Genomic DNA, 23,161 nt, shown 5'->3' with positions numbered 1-23,161 from the left:
TCACGACTTAAGGGCATTGTTTCAGTTTAGCACACAATACAAATATTAAAGCCAAAAAACACATGCATCAATGCAACTTTCATTAAGTAAAATGGCGGCAAAGACTGTCTTTATGAGTGAGTCACTCTGTAGTGAAGACTTTTATATTGAAAAGACTGAATTTTTGTGAACACGGAACAAGACGCAACTGACAAATGCTTTGACTAGTGCTTAAAAAAGGACAAAATATTGCAGCAGACATTTAAACAGATTTTTTTATTATGAACATAGAACTGTCCTGAAGGAAAATGCTAAATCTGAATGCAGGTAATAAACTCGATCTCTTTCTTACAACACTCTTCTACATAATACAGTAAGCTTCAATGAACAATATAAATTTAGAACAAACAGTTTACGCTGCTAAGAGTGGTTGCTAAGGGTGTTGTGTAGTGATACACAGAACCGTTGGGTTAAGCGGTCATAGCCGTGTTTTATCGTGAATAAAACAGCTTTTGACAAATCAGAATCAAGGACAGGAACTAACCATTTTATAAAAATAAATAAATAAATGAAATGAAATTTTTATATCAACTTTTGAATGATATAATTATGTATCTACTCCAAATCATTGTTGAAATATAAACATTCAAAATGTTTCAAAACATACATATTCAAACATACATTAAATAATGAAGACGACTGGTTAAGTTAAAATAGAATGAATATGTAATATAGTGCATATATTTAGCAAAATGCTCCTCTCTAGAGTTATTTTTTCTAGTTAACTGTCGAGCTATGGACACTGAATGGCTTTCCTGAGGTCAGTGTTACGTTATGTGACATTGTTTACAAGCTGTTTTACTGACATCTTTCACAGTTGAAACGATTAAATGAGACATGATAAATTTCAGTAAGTTCTAACGTTTCTTTCAACATATCTTCTGATGTTTCATGCTATAACTTTGTACCGACTTTGTTTCATGTCAAAAGTAGTAGCACAAAAATTATTATAATTATTGTATGGGAGGCACACTACAAATAATTTTCAGAGAAGTTTTGTTCACGCATCAGCTGAAAAGAGCATAGACTAAAAGATCTTGCTTCATCTAAATAAAGGTTCATTAAAAATGACAATGCAGCCCTAGCCCTATTTGCCTGTTGTAGCTTATACACATTGAGCACATAAATAGACACTGACAATCAAAACACGCAACTGAAGAAGCACTAATTAAACGTCACAGTTTTGCTTAATTATTTCAGCCCTCCAAAACTGTTTTGAAAATTCATTTTCGGACAAATTCTTTGGTGCATCACTAATCTGATACTTTTAAAGTTTCCCAGAGACTGACAGAACTATAAACTTTCCTTGATGTGGTCATGTAATAATTAGATGAGATGGAAACCTGGGAATTTGATAGCCTGACAGTAGATGACCAGATCAGAGAGTTCTTGAGCGATCTGTCTGCTCTCCTTCTCATTCTGGGGCAGGTAGAACTCCTCTCCTAGTTCCATGTCGAACATCTGCAAGGGCACACAAGTACAACCATCACAGATCATGTTTGTATTCAGGTTCAAAGAAACTCAAAGGTTCATCGTTACTGTTCTGTACTGACCTTTCCTTTGCTTCCTGCTTTCTTAAACCGCTTCGGCATCTCATCATTGGACTCGTACTGAAGTTTCTCAGTGGATGACTTGCCTTCGGGTTTGTCGTCCAGAATATTGTCTGCAGAAAAGAAAAAGATTAAGAAACATCTCTACATAAAGCCAAAGAGAATTTTCTGGTTCCAGCCAAAACAAGTGATTAAAAAAAAACTAAGAAATGAGAATAATTTTGTCTGAATAAGAAATAAAAACTTTGCAAAGCACATAAGGGCGAAGCCGTCATATTTGAAAGAAGTTAAAAAAGACTGTGACATCAATAGTGTAGCCTGATGTGCAAGTATATATATATACTTCTTAAAGAGATAGTTCACCCAAAAATACAAATTCTGTCATTTACTTTCAAACCTGTATGACGTTCTTTCTTCTGCTGATCACAATAGAAGATATTTTTTGAAGAATGTTGGTAACCAAACCATTGCATGGACAAAAAAATAAACAGAAACATTCGTCAAAATATGTTAAAAGTCGTGCAGATTTGGAAAAACACAAATGAGAGTAAATGATGACAGAATTTGCATTTTTGAGTTAACTATCCCTTTTAAATCAGCATGAAATGGAAATTGCATTTTTTTTCTTCTCTATTGTAATGTATATTCAAGTGTGAAGGATTCTCAAACAAGAAAAAAAATGAAGGGCGGGACTTGATTTTGTCCATTGGGAACTGATTGGATCGTTGGATCATTGTTGCTTGATAAATGCTGTGATCTCATGTGAGTGACAGGTCGTCCCATCCCCATTATTTGTATTAATGGATTTTAGGGACCATGTGCAATTTGTTAGCCTTTATTTAATTTGAGTTAATTTATTTTTGGGACTATGTGCCTTTTAAATATGTATGTTTTTTTATGATTATATGTACTATTTAATCTTCGCTGTTGTGGTGATTAATTTATTATTAGTCGGGTGTTTGTCTGTTTTATTGTCCGTAATTGTTAAGTGGTGTGTGGGCTAATGGATGCTTGAATTTCCCTAAAAGGGATGAATAAAGTATTTATTTATTATTTGAAAAAAAAAAAAAACATAATCAGAGAAGAGAATGAGGGCATTCATGAATTAAAAAAAAATAATGATGTGCACGGATAAATCATTTATAATAAACACTGCAGTATTCCATAACAAAAAGAAGAATTGTCAATTTTTATTTTATGGTGACTTTCAGATTTTGGTCATGATTGACAAAACTGAAAAATGGTCATCACAGGACCATTCATTCTGCAGATGTGCAACCCACAGATACTGTCAGATCTTCATTCAGGCCAAGATTCATCACAATGACAATTATTTGGTCACTGGTTGATGTCACACAAAGCAATCAAAAATTTGCATTTTACCTTATGACGAAACAATTTTTGAAATTTAACTCTGATGGTAAAATCATGGTGTACCCGGCTTAAGAAAGCAGGTTGAGTAAATGCCCAGCATTCCCCTGACTGCACAGACTCATAGCGGAGTCTCTGGGGAAGGCCGTTTGGGAAAGAACAAAGTCTCTTTTAACAGAGAGCAGCGCAGGGCATGAGAAACCAGATGGCTTTGTTTTTCCCCCATCGATGAGCCAGTGCCGCAAGCAAGGTCGAGCCATTTGCAAAACACCAACGATGTGGAAGAAGCAAACGTGGAAGCGAGTTTGGGTTGTTTTGTTTATACACTGTACCACCCATCTTTATACTCAAAAAAAGCTGATTTATTCATGGCAGAGCAGACAGCACACACCTGAAGGATCTCAGACACAAGCACCATTATTCTGCTTTGATTTGCTCTGAGTGCAAGCAATTGCAGCAGAGTCAACACACTGGCAGCAGTAAAAGCGACACACAACATCATGGCACACATTTATGGGCAGCTGACATGACATTTTTACTGTCTTCAACGAAAAAAGCCAGTAATTTTGACTTAAACTTTCATTATTTGGCTGGTCAACAAAAAAAAAAAAAAAAAAATTTTGTCCACAGTTTTCAGCAAGTAAAATGTAGAAATTGTACTGTAGTGACCAATAAATTGATATATAATTTGGGGAAAAAACACTGACACCTGAAAAGACACCTTTCCTAATATAAAAGCATATTTGCATTTTTATCCTAAAGTTTTAAACAATATTTGAAACCATGTCCGTTTGCCAACCACCCATATATGCTCACACACAGTACATTTACCTTCCTGGCCATAAGAGGCTGTGGAAGCATTGAGGACATCAGCTACGAAAAAGGAGAAAAAAAGAGTGAAGGGAATTAAAGAAAGAGGGGGGTGGAGGGGATGGAAAAAGGTCAGCATGCTACAGAGTGAAGGTGTCATCGTGAGAACAGTAAAAGTTTGTGAGAGGGTTAGTGAACAGAACAGAAAATTCCGCTCAATACTCAAATAATCGCAATGGATTCGAGTTGAAATAAAGGACACGTTAGCATGTCTGCTTACCATCAGACAGTGATTCATAATCATAGTCATACTCGTCTTCCTCCTCCTCTTCTTCATCATTGTTTCCCAGGGACGTTCCGCTGACTGTGCCGTTGTTGGCCTGGGCCTGCATGTGAGCCAGTTGATGTGCCTTTTGAAACAGAGGAAAAGTTCAGAAACTTTTCAAATATTCATTCTTGATTTGTTAAATGGATGCTTCATGGACTCAATGAAATTTGTTGATACTAAAAATGTCTAACAGTTAGTCGAAACCACATTAAAGCTGTGCAGATTTCTGCAGAAAGTCCATTATTTACACAATTCCACACATTCCCCACCATTTGCATGTTTGTTTAGTAAATATTTTGGCTAATTTGATTGTGCTTTCTAATAAAGTGTAGTAGTACTTTCAGCTCAGTTAAGGACATTTTGAAATGTTTAAATGGATTTTGCAGATGTTCCTCTAAAATCAGTGCAGAGACTCAAGTCAAATTTATTTGTATAACGCTTTTCACAATATACATTGTTTCAAAGCATTGTTACAGCAACTCCATACTGTTATGTTTATAATGCCTTAATGCCTTAACATAGAGCAATATTAGGGCAAGACATTTATCTTAAGCTAGTCTCAGATCACATTTCATTCATATTAGTAATGCACTGAAATTTCAAGAACTAAAAAAAAAAATTTTAAAATGAATTTTTGGTTTCAGCTAAAATGATTTTGGAGGGCCTCTTGATATAGATCTTAATTTTGATGAACCGTGATCGATTCTTAAAGACCCCCTGCGGTGAAAATTAAGTTTTTAATGTTGTTTATATGTCTCTCTTTACACAGACAAGTTAAGGCTGCTCTCTGCCTGCTCAAAATTCAGTGTAAAGATGCAATGCCGTATTAAAGCCATACTTAATTATGCCTGCTCTGACCCACCTCAACCCCAAGTATCAAATCATACAGTTGTAATTGCTGTGTAAATGCATATATGCATCTCTGAGCAGCATTAAACAGTCTGTGTAAAGACACTTACATGCCACTTCAGAAGTGCTTTTATGCCAAATGTGGTATATGTGGTGTTTTTAATATGATTTAACACTAACCATGTGCAAATTCATAAGTCAACACCATTGCTGAGTACTTTCTGTTAAAAACTGCAGTGATCTAAAGACCGTTTCAAAAATGCGGTTTGAAATTGCTGGTGTTTGTGATGTCACAAACTACCTTGTAACCAATCATGTCAACGTGTGGGCAGGCTTTAGCATATCATTAACTATAACCACTTTGAAATATGGGAGTCTCAAGAGAAGCCAGGTTATCCCGGTATATTTTTCTGTTGATATGAAAAATCGGGTAGATTTAGCAATATAGCGGGTGTATGATGTATATTACGACATTATGATGAACTATATGCCTTTCTCAGTTGTTCAAAGCGTTTGTAAGGATACTGATTGTTAGAAGGCAGCTGTCTGACTCTGAGATGAAGAACGGGAACATGGTTCGTGTAACAGTAGCAACACATTATTAACTGTTTGATAATGTAGTCAAGCAAAAGGCTAATCATATTAATAACCGTTATGTGTCCGACGTTCTAAACGCGATACCATTGTGCAGCGTTTACCTCAGTAAGTTCACCGAGTGGATCTCTGAGCTTGTGTGAGTGTGTGGAGGTGGGGCTAATTATCATATTCATAGATCCGTGTATACTAAATGAAGCAAGGGTGTAGAGAGTTACATTCAAGCTATTTTAAGGAATGAAGAAATTATTTTCACAGGAAAAGATGTTTAAATATGTCCTTTTGTTGACAGTTTTAAGGGATAAAATTATTGACTAAAGGGGGACTTTAAATCTCAAGATCAACCTTTTAGTCTATGCTGTTTCCAGTTAATGCGTGAACAAAGCCTCACTCAACATTATTTGTAGCATGCCTGCCATCCAATAATTGCAATAAGCTTTGGGCTTTGTTACTTTTGATATGAAAAAAAGTCTCAGCTTTTAAATTCTGTCAACTTTATCATGAAATACAAATAATAAATGCCATTTTGATGCTCTTTAATGTGGCATGATAGATCGCTTTAGCTGCCACAGTTCAATTCGGTGCATCACTAATTCATATTGCACAAAAGAAAAAAATGGCAAGAGCTTGCCAAACTGGGCAGTTCCAATTTGAGTGTCTGGCTGCTGTGATTCATTCAGATGAGATTTTGTAGAAGGATAGCTGGCAAGAAGTCTAAATTGTGTATAAATCAAATAGTCCTGAGATCAGTTCTGTGTTGCACCCTCTACCTTTTGTTTGAGAATGTCGACTGGAGCTTGGTGAGCTTTCAACTTCTTATTTTTGAGGAGGATCTTCCCTCGGAGCTGCAGAGGAGTTGGAAGCAAAGGCTCATCCGCAAAATCACTCTCAAACAGGAACTTGGTCACCAGCTTCTCTCCAAACACCGTCTGAAGAGCAAAACATGAACAATGTTCACCTTTCACAGGACACAGACTCATAAAATGAGCAGGTCAAGAACATCTAAAGGAATCTAAAGAGCATTCTGACATAGTGCAGACAGGTACCTTGAAAATCTCAGCCATTTTGCGTTGCTGTGGTAAAGAGCAATGGTTTTCAATGGACAGAATCACAGGCATCTCTGAGTTCACAAACGCTGCACGATTGATGGCCTCGACAACATCCTACAGACCACAAGAGCAGTTCAGTCAACAGAAAACATACATAAAATCAACAGAAGTCTCTTTAAGCATTGATTTCTAAACAGACCTTGAAAGGAATCTTAGTAGTGAGAGTATGTCCATGGTAAATAACAGGCATGCCGTCGTCCCCGTCCCAGCAGTCCAGCTCAACGCTACGACAGCCCTGCAGCAAAACCTGTGACAGAAGCTATAAGTCAGGCATCATTTACATGCTGTTTTTTTCCTATATTATTTACACAGCTACATTCTCATGCAGGTGACATCTACAGTACGGTATGTGAAGCAGCGATCGTCAAATATATTTATGGAGTGCATTGTGAGTCGTTTTTCACCTTGGATCAGGTTCAGGATAAACAGAGAAGTTCGGCTGAAGATGTACCTGGCTGTAAAGCTCCACTGAAGATTCTCCCTTCAGCTGATGGCCCGTGAGGTATGTGTTATGAGAGGACTCGATGTAATAGTACGAGAGCGGATACTGGAGCTCATCCAGGTTCACTTGAGACTCCTCGTTTTTAGAGGCAAAGTTGTCCTTGTCCATTAGAAACCTTCGAGAGGCAGATTAATTTTCAGTCATGTAGCAGAGATTATATGACTATAGCATATTATCCAAATCTGCCAAAGTATTTTGTTTCCGAAACTTCTGGTCCACATTATTTTGTCAAATATGTTTAATAAAACCAAACCTGGCAAATCCTTCAAACGACATCCACCCCATCTGACGCATGTTTGAAGAAGGCTCAAATTTCTAAAGAAACAAAAAAACAAATTAAATGTTATTACATTGGCATGCATATCATTAGATGTCTCATAGTGATTTATGAGCTGGTGAGCTGCTAATTTCGAAATGTCAGTCAACGACTCTTATTCTTAATAAAGGAAGAATCAATTGTCCATGTTGTTGTTAAATGATGACCCACTGCTGAGAACTTTAAAACCTTGCCAGACCCTTCTGACAGAGGTTTGAAACAATTTTCTTTTTTGACAATAAGTTTTCACATAAATAAGGAAAATCAGTCAAGACAAAGTTTGAATGTTGGCTTGAAAATGTCTTTTCAAGGTTTAAAACAGCTTAAAAGTTTTGAAGTTTGAAGGTTAGACACACAAGACAGATACATTGACAGTGCCAAGTTTGCTGCACATAGCTTGAAAAGAGAAAAATCATTATATATTTTTCCGGTAATCGTTTTATTTATTTTTAAATAACAAAAGGCATGTTCTTAATGACATCCAGAAAGTGACCTTTTTTGTGATAAAACACCAGCACAAATGAACAAGCATTAACAGTGGCTTTGACGAATCCAGTGATGTTTTATGGTATTAGCTGGTTTGCATCACTTTAAAACATTCAGTGCTGTTATATACAATTACATAAACAAGTACAAGGATATAAAAATTTCAAAAGATTGTAAAAAAAAAAAAAAAAAGTAAACTTTAGATCTTTATTTCAATCCAAATTCAAAGTTTAAGTGCCGGATTTACTCAAAATGCATTTCTTAAAATCTATAAATCACAACACAACCATATTAATGTGCTTCATAACAAGAATGACCTTTTTCAATTTCAATAGGTGTGATCAGTAAAGTTTATAAAACTCTGGCTTTCAGGGAGTTCTTCTACACACCTGTATGATGCTGAGGATCTCATCATAGCTCAGATGTTCTCCCTGACAGTTGACCAAGAAGTCATTGAGCTGAGAGATGGCCAATCCCAGCACACCCAGCGACGAATTCTCCACTCCAGTGCCATTGGTCACAATGCTTGCAGCTGCAATGGCATCTGAAATTTGCTTCTGGTTTTCAGACATTTGCTGCCGCGTGCGGATAAAAAGGCCCAGATCAGAGCCGTTGCGAGTTAGGAGATCTGTGAAGAGATCAGCTTTGTAAAACCATCCTACCTCATCAGTTACAAAATCAGGTTTAAAAATGACTATTATTCACACATGCCCACCAAGATCTGGTTGCAGTCCCGTAAGTTTGTCGTCAATCCTCAGTGTAGTGTATAGAGGAACAGAATCAGGACCCGAGCGACTACATGGCACGGCGTAGGTGTCGAACAGTTCCTTCAGATCCTTGCGACTGCGGATGCTGGACACACAACAGACAAACGGGAAACTTTCAACAATCATCCAGATTCAAAACACAAGCTGTGTATTTGGTTAGAAGGAAAGGTGTGTTCTACCTAAAAGACTTGAAGAGCTCCACAAATTCAACAAAGCTCATGATGCTGTCAGAGATCATGAGTTCCTGGAAGCCCCTGAAGCAACCTTTCCCTCGTCCATGCCAGCTCCGACTGCTCCAGGCCCTGAGACCACCAAACACAGTCAGTTCTGAAGCAAAACAGCCTTTACTACAAGTAATCCAATTTATTCTTCACCATGCACAGATGTACTCATGTCACTGAATCATCTGTGAAAGACTGCATCACTTTAACGTAAGCTTAAACATGCATGCGTATGACGTGAGAACCAATGAGATCTTGTATAGTTACATCTGAAAGTATCTTAAAAAGAACAGGATCTTGTGAAGCCTGTGTTCTTTCTGGGAATGCACTGAATTTGTATTTTCTGCCTTACCCTGGCTGACTTTTGGAGTTGCTGGGGAGAATGGGGGAGGAATGGGGGCGTGTAGGGGTGGAGATGTTTGTGCTAAAGGAGCCAGAGGAAGATGAGGAAGAGGACAAGGAGGATCCAGGAGACTGGCCTTTGCTGTTGGATAAGGAAAAGGGTCCAGGGTGGCCAGAGGTACTGCAGTCCTCTATGGAAACATTTAAACATGCAACAATGTACCTGATCTCTGAAGATATTCACAACACAAAACCAATTATTTATACTCTCAAGTATCTAAAACAGTTGAAATACCATCCTCAACATTCTTCTACAATTGTGTTTTACCAGAGTCCAATTAGCGGTCAACAAAATGTTCAGTAACCCTTACCAGCCTCTTCCTGCTCGACACTTTCCAAAGGGTCAGACTCTCTCCTCCCTAAAGTCTCCTTACAGCTCCTGGTCTTGCGTGAGATCATCTCATCATCTGTTCCATCGCCACTGTCCCCCTATGAACAAGACGGTGCATTAGCCAAGTGACATAGTCAAGCCAAGACAGCCTTTGCAGGCTCACGGTCTTCCTCTTCTTACCCTGACTAAGGTTTTCTTCTTCTTTTTTACATTTGAGTTGATGCCCAGCGGACTATTTTTCTGAACTGAGTTCTTCTCTGCACTCTTGCTGGCGGATCCAGGGCCGCTAGTGCCCATATTCCACCGTCTCCCACCAAACAGTTCAATAGCATGGGCCAGTGTGGGTCCCTCAAATCTACCGTCCTCCTAGAAAAAGGAGTTTTACAGCAATGTAAAAGCCATCGTCAATAAAAAAGGATAACAACAATGAATGGAATTTAGCTTTCAAAAAAAGAAAGCTGTGCCTTAGCTGACCCAAGGTTAGCAGAGTTATGTTAAAAGGAAACAGTGGAGGGCAATCATAGTCAAAAGTGGAATGTGTTTGGTGTTGTGGGAACTTCAATAAAGAGTAATTCAACACTGAGGACGACACAACATATGTGCAAAAATCTTTATCTAAAGGCAGTCTACGGCAGTTTAAGCTGGTTCGGCTGATCCATTAGCATGGCCTGGTGTTCAGCTGGTTTAGCTGGTCAATAAGTTGATCTGCCACCCTGATCAGCTGACGAGTGCCTTAAACCCTTCTAAAACTATCAAACCAGACCAGCATGACCAGTGGAAAACAGCTTGGTGTAAGACCAGCAGGCTTTTTTATAGCATAATGAGTGAGCATAACATGAAACATTCATTCTGTTAGCTTTAATGTTTTTAATTACATTCAATCATTTTAAGATTGCACTTTATTTTACAGAATGTGTACTTACAGTGTACTTACCTAAGAACATACTGGGTAATATAAGGTAACTAAAGGGGTTAAGGTTAGGTTTAGGGGTAGGTTCAGAGTTAGTAAGTAGTTATTACCCAGTTATTGTAATTAGTGTAATAACTACATTGTATGTACATGGGGAACAGGACTGTAAAATAAAGTGCTACCCATTTTTAAAACATTAGCAAAATCCTTACTATAAAAAAATCTTCCATAGTGTTGAACTATTTCAATTCTAAACGGAAACTTGGAATGATCGGTCTATTTGTATTGTGTTCTCACTTGGATTAATTGCATCTGATAAATGAATAGATGTAGATGTACCTGGTACAAACTAACATACTGCTTTCGCAGCCACTGCAGTCTCTGGTCAGGAAATTTCCTGATCTTCCTGATGGCACTGAGCAGCTCCTGGAGGCCCTTGTGCAGCATGCGTGCCGTGTGCTTGGGGGCCACAAAGTGCAGGAGCCTGTTGTCTGTGGTGTGAAGTCCATATAGCAGCGTGACACCATTTTCGCCAGGGTTCATGTTACACAGTTTGTGCTGCAGGCACACATAGTTAACATCCACTCCAGGGTGACCCATAAACACAGCCTTCACCACATTAAGGTCCAGGAGTCCGTCGGACAGTCCACAGTGCACAGGTTGGCCCAGGGGTAAGTGGTCTGGGGATGGTGGATGTCCCATGAAGCCTCTGGCTCTTCCACCTGGGCCGCAGCTACTGTGGGGCTTGGACCAGGTGAGGAAGCAGTTATCGGGCTGTAGGCGAAGGACGCAACGGGCGGTGAGATGGGTCTCGGGGTCGTAGTGGATGACGGTTGCTCCCTGGAGCAGGAACTGGTGGATATCCGGCTGAAGTGAGAGCACGTACCAAGGAATGAGCTCCGTACCATGGCTAAAGGGTCCATTCACCTCTTCTGTGGTCTGGAGGTCTATGTCCTTAGCCAGCTCAAATGGGTCCCCTTCAGAGTCTGAGAGGTCCCCTACTAAAAACCTGAAATAAAAATGACATGAAGCAGGTGAAGCAGACATAAAGGATCAAGTGACTGAATAAACAGAACTCTGCCTGGAAAACTTCTCACTTTCTTGGAAGAGGTCATGCCATATTAGTCTTGTAAAAAGGAGTTTACAGGAGCATACAATATTGAGCACTGTCTTCCTATGACACACAAATTTAGGGGCCGTTATGTAATATAATGCAATGCTACAAGTTAAACTGCTTTAATTTGTGCACTGTGGCAGAGCTGGCATCTTGATCTTAAAGGTGGTTGTGGTTTGGGTCTTATTTACTCTGTCTTGGTCTGGATATGGGTTTTGGTTTGTGGTCTCAGGCAAGACTGCAGTCTAATTCTAAAGAGTATTAAAGGAACCTTTAAAGGTGATAATTACCTCAACCACAGGTTTGTACTTGTATCTGCACCATTACAGATGATTCACAATAATCCCATGGCTTTTAATGGCTACTTAGCCTGTGTGTTCTAAATGAATGCTGCAGTATATTCTTTATAATTAAACTGGACAGTCTGGATCTTGGACCAACAGTTTTTGGCTTGGGTCTTGGGATAAGGTCTTGGTCTGGATCTGGGCGTTGAGGAGTCTAGTCTTAATTTGGATCTAGGACTGGATCTGGGCCTTGAGGAGTCTAGTCTTGATTTGGATCTAGGACTTTTGTATTACTCTGGGTTTTCTGAGGTTGGCATTGGTCTGGGTCTTAGTGGGTTGTGTTATTGGTCTGGACCTAAGAATTGTGGTTTTGGTCTGTGCCTTAGGTGATTGGGGATTGGTCTTGGTCTTGGAGAAGATGGTCTTGATTTCAACTCTGCATTGTGGTTTCAGAGGCAGGAAATGCATGCATTTCTAAGTGCAAACACACCAAACCCATACATCTGAAACAGTACATGTCACTTAGAGACCAATCCAGTTAGTGCAATCATTGAAACACAACTATCTGGCAACTTACAGGACACGCTCTGACCCAGGTACTTTCCTTGAGAGTGGATAGTAAGGAGAATGGAAGAAAGAAAAAGAAGGAAGAAGTTTGATAAAGTGCATGGCTTCACACTGGCAAATATAGGGGTGGATCTGTACCCATACCCAAACACAACATGCTCAACTTTGATACATTTGTGGTACAAAGTCAGTCCTGCGACTGGAACAGTTCTTGGGAGAGACGTAAAAAATAATAAAGAAGTATATCAAAGACTGATTGCTCAAGATTCAGTCTCTTGAAAGATGAAAACACTAGAGTCTACAAAAAAAGGCAATGAGATTCTCCAGAGACACAGTATTAACAACCGATATGTGCACCTTCCTCCAGATGACAAAACTGCTTCAGCGTTGAAGACAAACAGAACCAAAATCTCACTGCTTTCTATCTTCTAAAGAAATTTGGGATCTGTAATGCTGCTCTTTACATTGGTCCATATGCATAAACACTTTCATGACAACAACATGTTCCACAGAGAAACATTTCAGCCAAATGGCAAGTTTTGGAGTCAACTTATAACTTGACAAGATGTTTAAAGGCTCAGAATAAACCCCAAGCATTTACAGTAGTTCCTTCACTCTCTTTTAAAAATTATCTCAAGGTTGTCAAGGGAGGTGATTTAGTTGTAAACCGTAGACACTGAATGATGTGTTTTATGGTGTGAATAGAATTTTACAGCAATCCAGCCATAACCTTCATCAAAACATTTTTCCAAAATTATTCCATGATTTACTCACACTCAAGCCATCCTAGGTGTATATGACTATCTTCTTTCAGACAAACATAATAAGGATATTTGTCTTACACAAAAACATCGATTCACGTCAGAAGGCCTTTATTAACCCCCTGGAGTCATATGGATTCATTTTTTTATGGATGGATGCATTTTATAGTCTCAGTCATTTACACCTAGGATGGCTTGAGGGTGAGTACATCATGGGATAATTTTCCTTTAAAATTAGGGTTTTGAAAAATATGAAAAGGACTTTTTCCTCTTTCTGCTGCTTTTGGGTTTGGGATTCTGTGTGTTCTTGTGGTGACAACAATATTAGAGTTGCTACAAATTTTCCTGAAGTTCCATTTTACAGTTCAGATGATTGACTCAATTAAACCTTTAAATATAAATGTGTCCATGAGCAATAATCGCAGATGTCAAATCACATGCATTTAGCAATTCCTCGTCCGGTCAAGCAACTCCCATTGAGAGTTAATATATTATATTAAAGGAATAATAAATATTAAATTCAGGGATATTAAATTCATGGGAATGCTATTCATTAAAGATCTCATTGGTTTACACAGATAAGTGTAAAGAAATAACCCAAACCTCTATGCAGAGTGCATGTTAAAGGTATTAAAACAAACTGTGAATGCCTCAGCATATAAGGATTAGACTAAACACATCATATATTTGCAAACAAGGTCCAAAATTAACTCACTGGTTTCTGCTCTTGTCTTTGAAGGAATTTTTGGGGGAAACTGTGATCTCTCGTGCTTTCTCCTCAGGCTCCTCGGCCTCCAAGCTTCGGTTGCAACTGCGAATTGTCTGCAGAATGTTACTGACTGTCGCCTCCTTGTCTGAGCTGTGGAGCCCATCGCTCCCAACCCTCTGCAGGAAGTGCTGCTGGCCGTTGTATTCGGTGACAAACTGTGGAAGGTAAAGAGCACTTCACCACAAGAGATTCCACACAAAAGAAAATAACCACAATTATGGACAATACGAGTAGATTTGTGGGATTTTAAAAGCTTTCGTGGGTGATTCAATAGTCACCAGAGTGACAAAATGTCTTTTTCCCGACTGAATCATTCTAATGTGTTTTTTGTAAAGCCAGGAAGCAATTCAGCAGGGATATTAAATGTTTGATGAAAAGGTAATTGCTCCAGCTAGCCAAAATGGCTTTAAGACTATTATTGTAACTGTAAAAGACAATTAAATTTGACTGTGGTAATACAATTTCCTGTGTTAGTCATCATCACTCTTTGAAAGCACATAATCCTCACCTCAACAGGATCTTCTTGAGAATCAAAAGAGGGACGTAGTGCAATAATGCTGGCTGCACCATCCAGAGCCTCACTAAGTTCCTTAAGGAACACACCACAGAAGGGCACCACTTTGCATCCTGGGATGTTGAGGGCACGGTTGACCACTTTCTTATACTCAGATGATGATTCGTGCTGGGCCATGGCGTCCTTTAGACCACGCATGGTCTCAATATCTGCCTGGTCCATGAACTGCCACATCTTCAGCACTTTGCGAGACCTGGGGAAGAATAAGTGGTGAGCAGGGCCGTAGGGGCGTCATTTTGTGTGTCCTGACTGTATATTGTTCAAGGCCTCTTAACATTTTTGTGTACATGCCTGACACCACAGATGCTTAAGTACAACCTGAGTTATATTCTGGTTTAAGTCATACAATCTGTATTTTAAACCATTGTCCATGACTCATATCATTTCAGTGTTTCTCTTTCATACCAACACAAATGGGAAAAAAAACTGGCTCAAACGCAAACTCAAAGAGGTTTCTACTAGGTTTGTGACGAGATCTCGTGCCACAAGATCTCGCAAGAGTAATATGTGATGAGATTTCTCGTAGAAGTGAAAAGCTGTCTCGCGATATTGCCATGACGGAGTGTGACGGTGAAATTAGGATAGAATATGCCACCGCTACGTTTACATTACGCCTCCACTGTCATTTTGCTTTATATAGAAATAAAAACCATTTAATTCAGTTAGATAATGGTCGCTTCAATCCCATCTAGCTCATCCAACACAAGCTGCAGAGTTGTACGTAGTGCAGCAGGACTTGTGCAGCAGATGATTGACACGACCATGGTGGAGGATTCGTTACCCAACAGAGCCAAAGCGTCTGATAAATGTCTTTTCTTGTAGAAATCGATTGTAAAACGCGAGCGCGCATTCAAAATTGATTTCAATACCACGTTTTTGAAAATGGCTCCCTGATGCATGCAAATATCTCCCAATATAAAAGCTATCTTAGGCTGGGCTGTGCAGTTGTAACCATCTCTTAGTTCTGTATCATGCTTGAAGAAAGATTTGCTCTCTATTTACACTTGTTGTTGCAATATTGAGAGAGTACTTTGATTACGGTTGCACTTATTGTTTGCACTTAATAAGACTAAGAGAACACTGTTAATATTTTTTTTTATATACTGTTTTTATTTCTATGATCAATTTGTGGAAAGGAGTTCAGTTAGGAGGTCAAAAGTTATAGAAGCGCATAAATCATGTACAGTTCTAAGGTCTGAAGAGGCTCATATGAAATCATACAGGAGAGAAGCCAATCAATTGAGTTTGTTGTCTTTTACTGCATATGATAATTCATACTCAGAAAGAACTGAAATGACATTCAATACAAGACGATTAGTTAAAACATTGCCTATATTGTCATTGAGAATTTTTCTTGTCTCATTCTTGTGAGCTAACTGTCTCGTCACACCCCTAGTTGTTACATCTTTTTTCAATAGGGAAAATTGCACTGTAGAACATTATTAATTAATTTTAATATCTTTATGGTAAGCATAAAACATCTGATAGGTGACTAAAATCTCAGCACTAAGACAAAAAACAAAAACATCCCTCGGAAGTAGAAAGAAAAGCAAAGCTGGATGAGAGAGAGCTTTGTAGAACATCCATAGAATAACTTTGGGTTGGGTTAGAATTGGGTTGCAGATTAATAGGAATACAAACAGTGAGGCTCATCTTTTCGCATGTTACAAATGTGCTGTCAAAAACAAATCAATGACTCAGGAATGTTCCTCACTTTGTTAAGCATCGTGAAATACAAACAAAGAGGACCATTTATTTATACAGGGCCATTTCTTTTTTAACCAAGTACTTCAAGGCATCATGCCATACCTGAGACCTGCCAAGAACTCCATGACCGCATTGTAATTGCCCATGTTCCAGGAGCACTTCGCCACATGGACAAGGTATGAGAAGACTTCTCTCTTCTCCTCCATGGACCCAGCAGTCAGGATAAGCCAGGTCACCCATGAGCTCACCTAAACACACAACACACACCTTATTATAAGGCCCTACTGACAGACGAACAACTACAACAGTCTTGAGAAAGTGCTGATATACCATATCCTACTTACTTTTTTCACTCTCTCACTTTATTACTGTATAATCATCATCATCACATATATTTGGAAGAAATACTGCAGATTGTATAACATAAATCTCTAGCTTTAAACTAAATCTAGAGTTCAAACATGATTTAATTTACATTTCCAAGAAAAATGAAGATTTGAGTACACATGTAGATTTGAGCCCACTGGATCGTGTAACACTAACACAGATAACAGGAGTCATTGATTGGGTCTAGACCAGGGGTGCAAACCTCAGTCCCTGGAGGGCCACAGTAATGGAGAGTTTACTTCAAACCCTGCTCCAACACACTGTAGTTTTCAAAGGCTGCGTCCGAAAGCTTAGGCAGCTGACTTGTTCCCTCGCTACCTTATCAGACAATGACTTTGTAGGCAGCGTTTTTTCGCACAAAGGTACCTTACAAAACTGATTTCGGTCAGACGTCTGAGGCAGCGTAACGGTTTAATGATCTACAGCAAAATAGAGCGAGCTTTGGTGAAAACTAGGCGAATATTTAATTACTACATATATGTCCTATATATTATATGTATATATATATATATATATATATATATATATATATATATATATATATATATATATATATATGTCCTATATATATATATATATGTCCTATATATATATATATATATATATACATATATATATGTCCTATATATATATATATATATATATATATATATATATATATATCTATATATCTATATATATATGTCCTATATATATATATATATATATATATATATATATATATATATATATATATATCTATATATATGTCCTATATATATATATATATATATATATATATATATATATATATATATATATATATATATATATATATATATATAACCCTATACGATCAGATTTTGTTTAACAGAATAAAATAAAGACAGTCACTATTAGGTGTCTTAGGGCAGACATTTCGCAAAAATTGGGTAAATAATGTTTTGCAGTGAGTTGGTTTTGGTGTTGGTTGGGTGTTCTTTAATATTTTTTGTTTGTTTGTTTATTTTTTGCTTTATTATTATTTTCATATAGGGAGTGTGTAGAATTTATCCATGTCAAGTGTATAAGAATATTTTGTTTCAAGTGATTTAATACTTTAATGTAATAAATAAAATTATTTTTGTGAATATTTAAGTGTTTTACATTGATAATGTTTGTATTTCCCTATATTGATTATTTGTTTTTGGATAAATTAACAAAAAAAAAAAAAAAAAAAAAAAAAAAAAAACAGCATTCAATTCAAATAGAATTATTTTATAACAATTCTGTCTTTACTGTCAATTTTGATGAACTGCTGAACAAAGGTATTTTTGTAATCTTACAGACTCTGACGGCAGCATATTTAAGATTTTGGATGCAGCCAAATAATCCTGAAGGACTTGATTAGCTGGATCAGGTGCGTTTCCAGGAATTGAGTTTTGCACCCCTGGTCTCTAGACTTTATACCCCCCCTCATAGTTAAAGAAATAGTTCTGACATCATGTATTTACTAACACACATTTTGTTCCAAATCCTATATTACCCTGTACCAAACTGTATTTTTGAAGAATATCCTTGCCACCCTTTTCTAAATAGTAAAAGTAGATTATGACAGTGATCCATACAACTGCTGGGCTATATTCAAAGTCTTCTGAATTCATACAATGGGGGTGGGGGGATTTACTCACCCTCAAGTCATCCTAGGTGTATACGACTATCTTCTCTAAGACGAACACAATCAGAGTTATATTAAAATATATCCTGGCTCTTCCAAGCTTTATAATGGTAGTGAATGGCGCTCATGATGGCTTGAGGGTGAGTAAATCATGGGATAATTTTCATTTTTGGGTGAACTAACCCTGTAATATGCAGAGAACGAAGTCATTTGTGGGTTGTTTCCCTTAAAAAGACTAACACTAACACTCATGGCTTACAAATAATTTCATGATACTTAACGATGATAAAACCCAAATCATTCAATTTGGCCCAAAAGAGCACCCAGATGAACACTCAACCAACTTCGGCACTCTTACTCCTTATCTTACTTCTGATGTTAAAGATCTAGGATTTCACCTAGATAATGGTCTTAAATTAGACAAACAAATCAACACCATAGTTAGTACCAGTTTTTATCATATTCGCCGGGTAGCTAAAGTCAAACCTTTCTTAAGCAGGAAAAGTTTGGAAACTGTTATTCATGCTTTTATCTCAACTCGACTTGATTACTGTAATTCTTTGTATTCTGGGTTACCTCTCTCTTCCATCTCTGTCCGTCTATTCACAGGTAGCTGCACACGAGACCATATTACACCAATTTTACGTTCTTTGCGCTGGCTGCCAGTCCGATACCGTATCGACTACAAGATTTTGTTATTCGTTTACAAAGCTCTCAATAGTTAGCTCCCAAATATCTATCTGATTTGATTGTTATGTACAATCCTTCCAGATCACTTAGATCCCAAAATGGTCATCTTTTGCTGGTACCACGATCTCGCCTGCAACGCAGTAGCGGGCAGTAGCGGGCCCTAAGCTGTGGAATAGCTTGCCACTACCAGTCAGAACTGCTTCTACGTTTGACAAATTTAAATCTATGTTAAAAACACATTTTTTCCTGTGCTTTTAATTCTTGGTAATTTGTACGTGTTCTTTTTTATTTATGTTCTTCTTTTTTCTTTTTCTTTTTAACTTTATGTACAGCACTTTGGCCAGCTCAGGTTGATTTTAAATGTGCTTTATAAATAAAATTGAATTGAACACTGTGTGATTGAAATCAAAACATTGTTCTGTTTGTTTGAACATCCTGACCAATTGCACCACAACATGCATCCTTACCAACTGCATAGTAACGCCCTGGCAACCACCTAGAACACCCCAGCCTTGTGGTGGCGAGTCCTGTACAGTCAGTCACCACTCACATTTTCTTTAAACACAGTCACAGAAAATGACCATCTCTAGTCCTGAGCGCTCATAACAGCAATCAGTTTGAGAACAAATATTTATGCCATGGCGTGTTGTAGCTAAAAACACCTCACAGAAAGTCAGTCAGTTACATAAACAGTTGTGCTGGGGTCCGGATGGCCAGGAACGTTTAATATGAGGGGACCGGTACACTGGAGCTCATGTCATTTTGCCAGCTTTCCACCGGACAGACTGCTGCTCTTGAGTTACCGTGCAGGCCAACCAGCCAGCAGCGAACGGACAGCAGACTTGACACATTAAAAACTTACGTAAGTGTTGCCAGAGACACTGCACCCTGGAAGAGGCTTCAAAGGTGGCCGTCGATAAAGTGTTTGTGTAAGACCACAACAAAGACAACAAATCCTAGATTGTGTATGGACACCCAGTGGCAACACTTCAGGGATGTATGATGTGGGTTACAGCACAACCAAAATAACACAACACATTGCTGGGGCATTAATTAGTCCACAGGAAGCATTAAGGTCAAAGAGCGAACCAAATCCATCTAAAGTAGGAATCTGTGACTTGTTCACAAAGGACACTAGGATTAATGCTTGGAGGGATGAAGCATAGTCCTGTTATGTGATCCATTGACTTTATGCTGTGATAGTATTACATCACATTGAAGCCTGTGATCTAGTGAACTCCCTTCTACCAGGAACGCTTCTTCTGATCAACAAGGCAGTGGATAAAAAATTTCAAGGAACTGCACTCAACGATGAAAGATGATTCCTTAGAGCATTACGCTACTTGACAAGATGTAAGACTGATTTCAAAGTCTGTCACAATGTGAAGGTCACTTTACTGAGTTGTGAGTCTTACATAACGAGCATTGCTGTCATGGCTGTAAGCATCTGCAAACCTTTATTTCACATGTTATTCCCAGTCATAACCTGTCTAGATTCCTGCTCTTACATGAAACATAACCAGCTTTGAAGCTTCAACATTTGACATTTTCATGTTTTAAGACTTAGAGTTCAGCCAAAATGGCAAAAACACATTTCACGTCCATTTTGTTTCTCAAAATCAAAACCAGCTGATCTAAAGACAAGCGTGTACCTTAGAGATGACATCACTTTCTTCGAACCTCATTCAAAAGGAGAAACACAATTTTCCTCTGGCACTCTTAGTATCAAATATTTAAGACAACTGCAATAAACTCACATCTGTTAGAATAAGTAGGTACTCCTTGTGAACGTGAAAAGTTCCAAGTAAAACAGGCAATAGAACAGACACTTGAGATGGCAACTAACCCTTCCAACTATGACAAATGTCATTCGGTGTCTAACTAAATTTTTCGTTAAAAAGCCAAAGCTACTTTTCTGCCCTTCCATTTCCACTTCCTTTGGTATGAATCGGCACCATTAATGAATGCTCACCTCGTTGAATCTTGTGACGAGATCTTCTACTGTGTTGTGATGGTCGTTCTGAGTGGGCATGATGGGGGCGGACAGGGAGGCTTTTAGGTGCGGGTGGCGTTTGTGGCACTCTGGGCTGCCCAGGTCTCGGGTGAGAAAGCTGAGGTAGTCAAGGGGGAAGACGCGACGGTACAGCTGCTGCTCCTGTTCTGTCAGGATGGTGGCGATCTCCTCTGGAAACTGGATGAGGTGCCGCAGATCAGCTAGTTCCTTACTGATGCCTGTCACAGCAGACGGGAGGATGTTGGAGTTGGCCATGGAGCTGCACAGCTGCCGTTCTGAGAGAGACGGAGACAGTGGAGTTTACTGAATAATATTTTTATGGACAGGTAACAGTCAATTCCTTTCTCTAACTTTAAAATCACACTGTACCACTACTTTAAATTTTCTTAACATGAGAGAGATTTGCAATCTCTAACATTTTGATTGACAGTAAAGAATAACAAGAACATATGAACCAGTCTTGCACTCAAAATTCAGTTGTGGTTTTGGATATCTAATGGAGTAATGTTGGTTACAGATAGAGATCCACCGGTCGAATGACCGGTTTTTAGTTTTATTTTGGCCGATCTCTATTGTAATTAAACATGGCCATTCAAATGGGATTTGCCTAATGGGACTGGTTTAGTTTGTCATTTTAAAGATACACCCACTCCAAAATATCTATAGCTCACTCCACAGGCAACATTTTAAGGCATCATTGGAGTGTCTTAATTCAAATCTTGTTTCAAAAAGTAGAAAGAAAACTTATGCTACATAAGATGTAGTCTAAGATACATGTATTAGGCTATATTCTAAGGTAGCATTACATGTATCCTTTAAAAATAAATCCAAGATGGAGAACAATGTAGGAGAAACATTGATTATAAAATCAAATTCATTATGTACTGGAAAGTTTAGCTAAAATGTAATTAAAACAGACTAGTTAGAGCTATTTATACAACTTGCACACAAACTGCAATGCAATCACTTCCCAAAATATAATTTGTGTGGAAATATTACAATGTCTGTAAACAGGGCGTTAACACAGGCCAGAGACGGGACTCGCTAAAGACAAATGCAAAGAAGAGAGCACAGATGCACCAGCAGAGCAAATTCTGTACCAGGCAGAGCAAGCTTGCTGTTCACTCAAAATATAGGAAGAAAAACATAAATATTGAAATGGAGGAGGGGGTTTATATGAATGTATCTCTGAAGGGAACTAACCGTCTTCAGACAAGTTTCGATGGAATTTTCTTTTCCTTTTATCTTAGTTCCGTATAAAGTAGTATTTATAAGTGCCCAACGAAAACGCTGCTGTTTCATAAGCGCCACCTACTGTCAGGGAGTGAATTTGCATTTTCATTCAGTCCATCTGCTATTTTTGTTTTGTGCAGGTGTCTTATATAGCATAATTTCACAAATCTAAAGTCAGACCATTCTGTTTTGTTTTAAATCTTGAAATGATCTAATTCAAATCAAAAACAACTGCTCATGGTACGTGTGTGTAGCATCTTTGTTTGGATCATGATTAAAATGCTGTGGTTGCCTCTAATTTCAAATGGCTACAGATATATATTTTTTAAGGCCAGTTTGCCTGTTATAGAACAAATAAACAACAAATAAATTTACTTAAAAAAATAAAAAAATAAAAAAAAAATCGGAAAAACCATGATCGGTCCATCACTAGTTACAGAACGCAGAATCACTCTCTTTTATAACCAAACTGTGTACGAACAGTACAGGACGAACAACCAGATTCTTCTGCTGTGTAAACATGGCCATTCAAATGGGATTTGCCTAATGGGACTGGTTTAGTTTGTCATTTTAAAGACACACCCACTCCAAAATATCTATAGCTCACTCCACAGGCAACATTTTAAGGCATCATTGGAGTGTCTTAATTCAAATCTTGTTTCAAAAAGTAGAAAGAAAACTTATGCTACATAAGATGTAGTCTAAGATACATGTATTAGGCTATATTCTAAGGTAGCATTACATGTATCCTTTAAAAATAAATCCAAGATGGAGAACAATGTAGGAGAAACATTGATTATAAAATCAAATTCATTATGTACTGGAAAGTTTAGCTAAAAT

The 23,161-nt window shown here is 38.1% G+C and overlaps 1 protein-coding gene across 10 annotated transcripts in view; it reads right to left on the bottom strand.

Annotated features, from left to right (window-relative positions):
• plce1 (phospholipase C, epsilon 1) overlaps nucleotides 1-23,161 on the bottom strand; it is a 93,060-nt gene that overhangs the window by 17,009 nt on the left and 52,890 nt on the right. For 6 of the 10 annotated variants that reach the window (XM_051914106.1, XM_051914100.1, XM_051914101.1 and 3 more), the window contains 21 exons: nucleotides 21,047-21,363; nucleotides 16,464-16,609; nucleotides 14,589-14,847; nucleotides 14,027-14,235; nucleotides 12,561-12,587; nucleotides 10,925-11,594; nucleotides 9,856-10,041; nucleotides 9,656-9,773; nucleotides 9,295-9,475; nucleotides 8,901-9,023; nucleotides 8,670-8,806; nucleotides 8,344-8,582; nucleotides 7,406-7,467; nucleotides 7,102-7,267; nucleotides 6,790-6,897; nucleotides 6,588-6,704; nucleotides 6,312-6,470; nucleotides 4,051-4,180; nucleotides 3,792-3,833; nucleotides 1,593-1,702; nucleotides 1,383-1,500 (listed from right to left, as the gene is read on the bottom strand). In XM_051914106.1, the coding sequence (XP_051770066.1) occupies nucleotides 1,383-1,500; nucleotides 1,593-1,702; nucleotides 3,792-3,833; nucleotides 4,051-4,180; nucleotides 6,312-6,470; nucleotides 6,588-6,704; nucleotides 6,790-6,897; nucleotides 7,102-7,267; nucleotides 7,406-7,467; nucleotides 8,344-8,582; nucleotides 8,670-8,806; nucleotides 8,901-9,023; nucleotides 9,295-9,475; nucleotides 9,656-9,773; nucleotides 9,856-10,041; nucleotides 10,925-11,594; nucleotides 12,561-12,587; nucleotides 14,027-14,235; nucleotides 14,589-14,847; nucleotides 16,464-16,609; nucleotides 21,047-21,363 (3,624 nt within the window). The remainder of the gene's footprint in view (nucleotides 1-1,382; nucleotides 1,501-1,592; nucleotides 1,703-3,791; nucleotides 3,834-4,050; nucleotides 4,181-6,311; nucleotides 6,471-6,587; nucleotides 6,705-6,789; nucleotides 6,898-7,101; nucleotides 7,268-7,405; nucleotides 7,468-8,343; nucleotides 8,583-8,669; nucleotides 8,807-8,900; nucleotides 9,024-9,294; nucleotides 9,476-9,655; nucleotides 9,774-9,855; nucleotides 10,042-10,924; nucleotides 11,595-12,560; nucleotides 12,588-14,026; nucleotides 14,236-14,588; nucleotides 14,848-16,463; nucleotides 16,610-21,046; nucleotides 21,364-23,161) is intronic. The other 4 variants (XM_051914103.1, XM_051914102.1, XM_051914104.1 and 1 more) reach the window with 3 other exon arrangements.

This window comes from Ctenopharyngodon idella, chromosome 12 (assembly GCF_019924925.1).
Source record: "Ctenopharyngodon idella isolate HZGC_01 chromosome 12, HZGC01, whole genome shotgun sequence".
Taxonomy (NCBI): Eukaryota; Metazoa; Chordata; class Actinopteri; order Cypriniformes; family Xenocyprididae; genus Ctenopharyngodon; species Ctenopharyngodon idella.
This window is presented reverse-complemented; position numbering and strand designations above follow the sequence as displayed.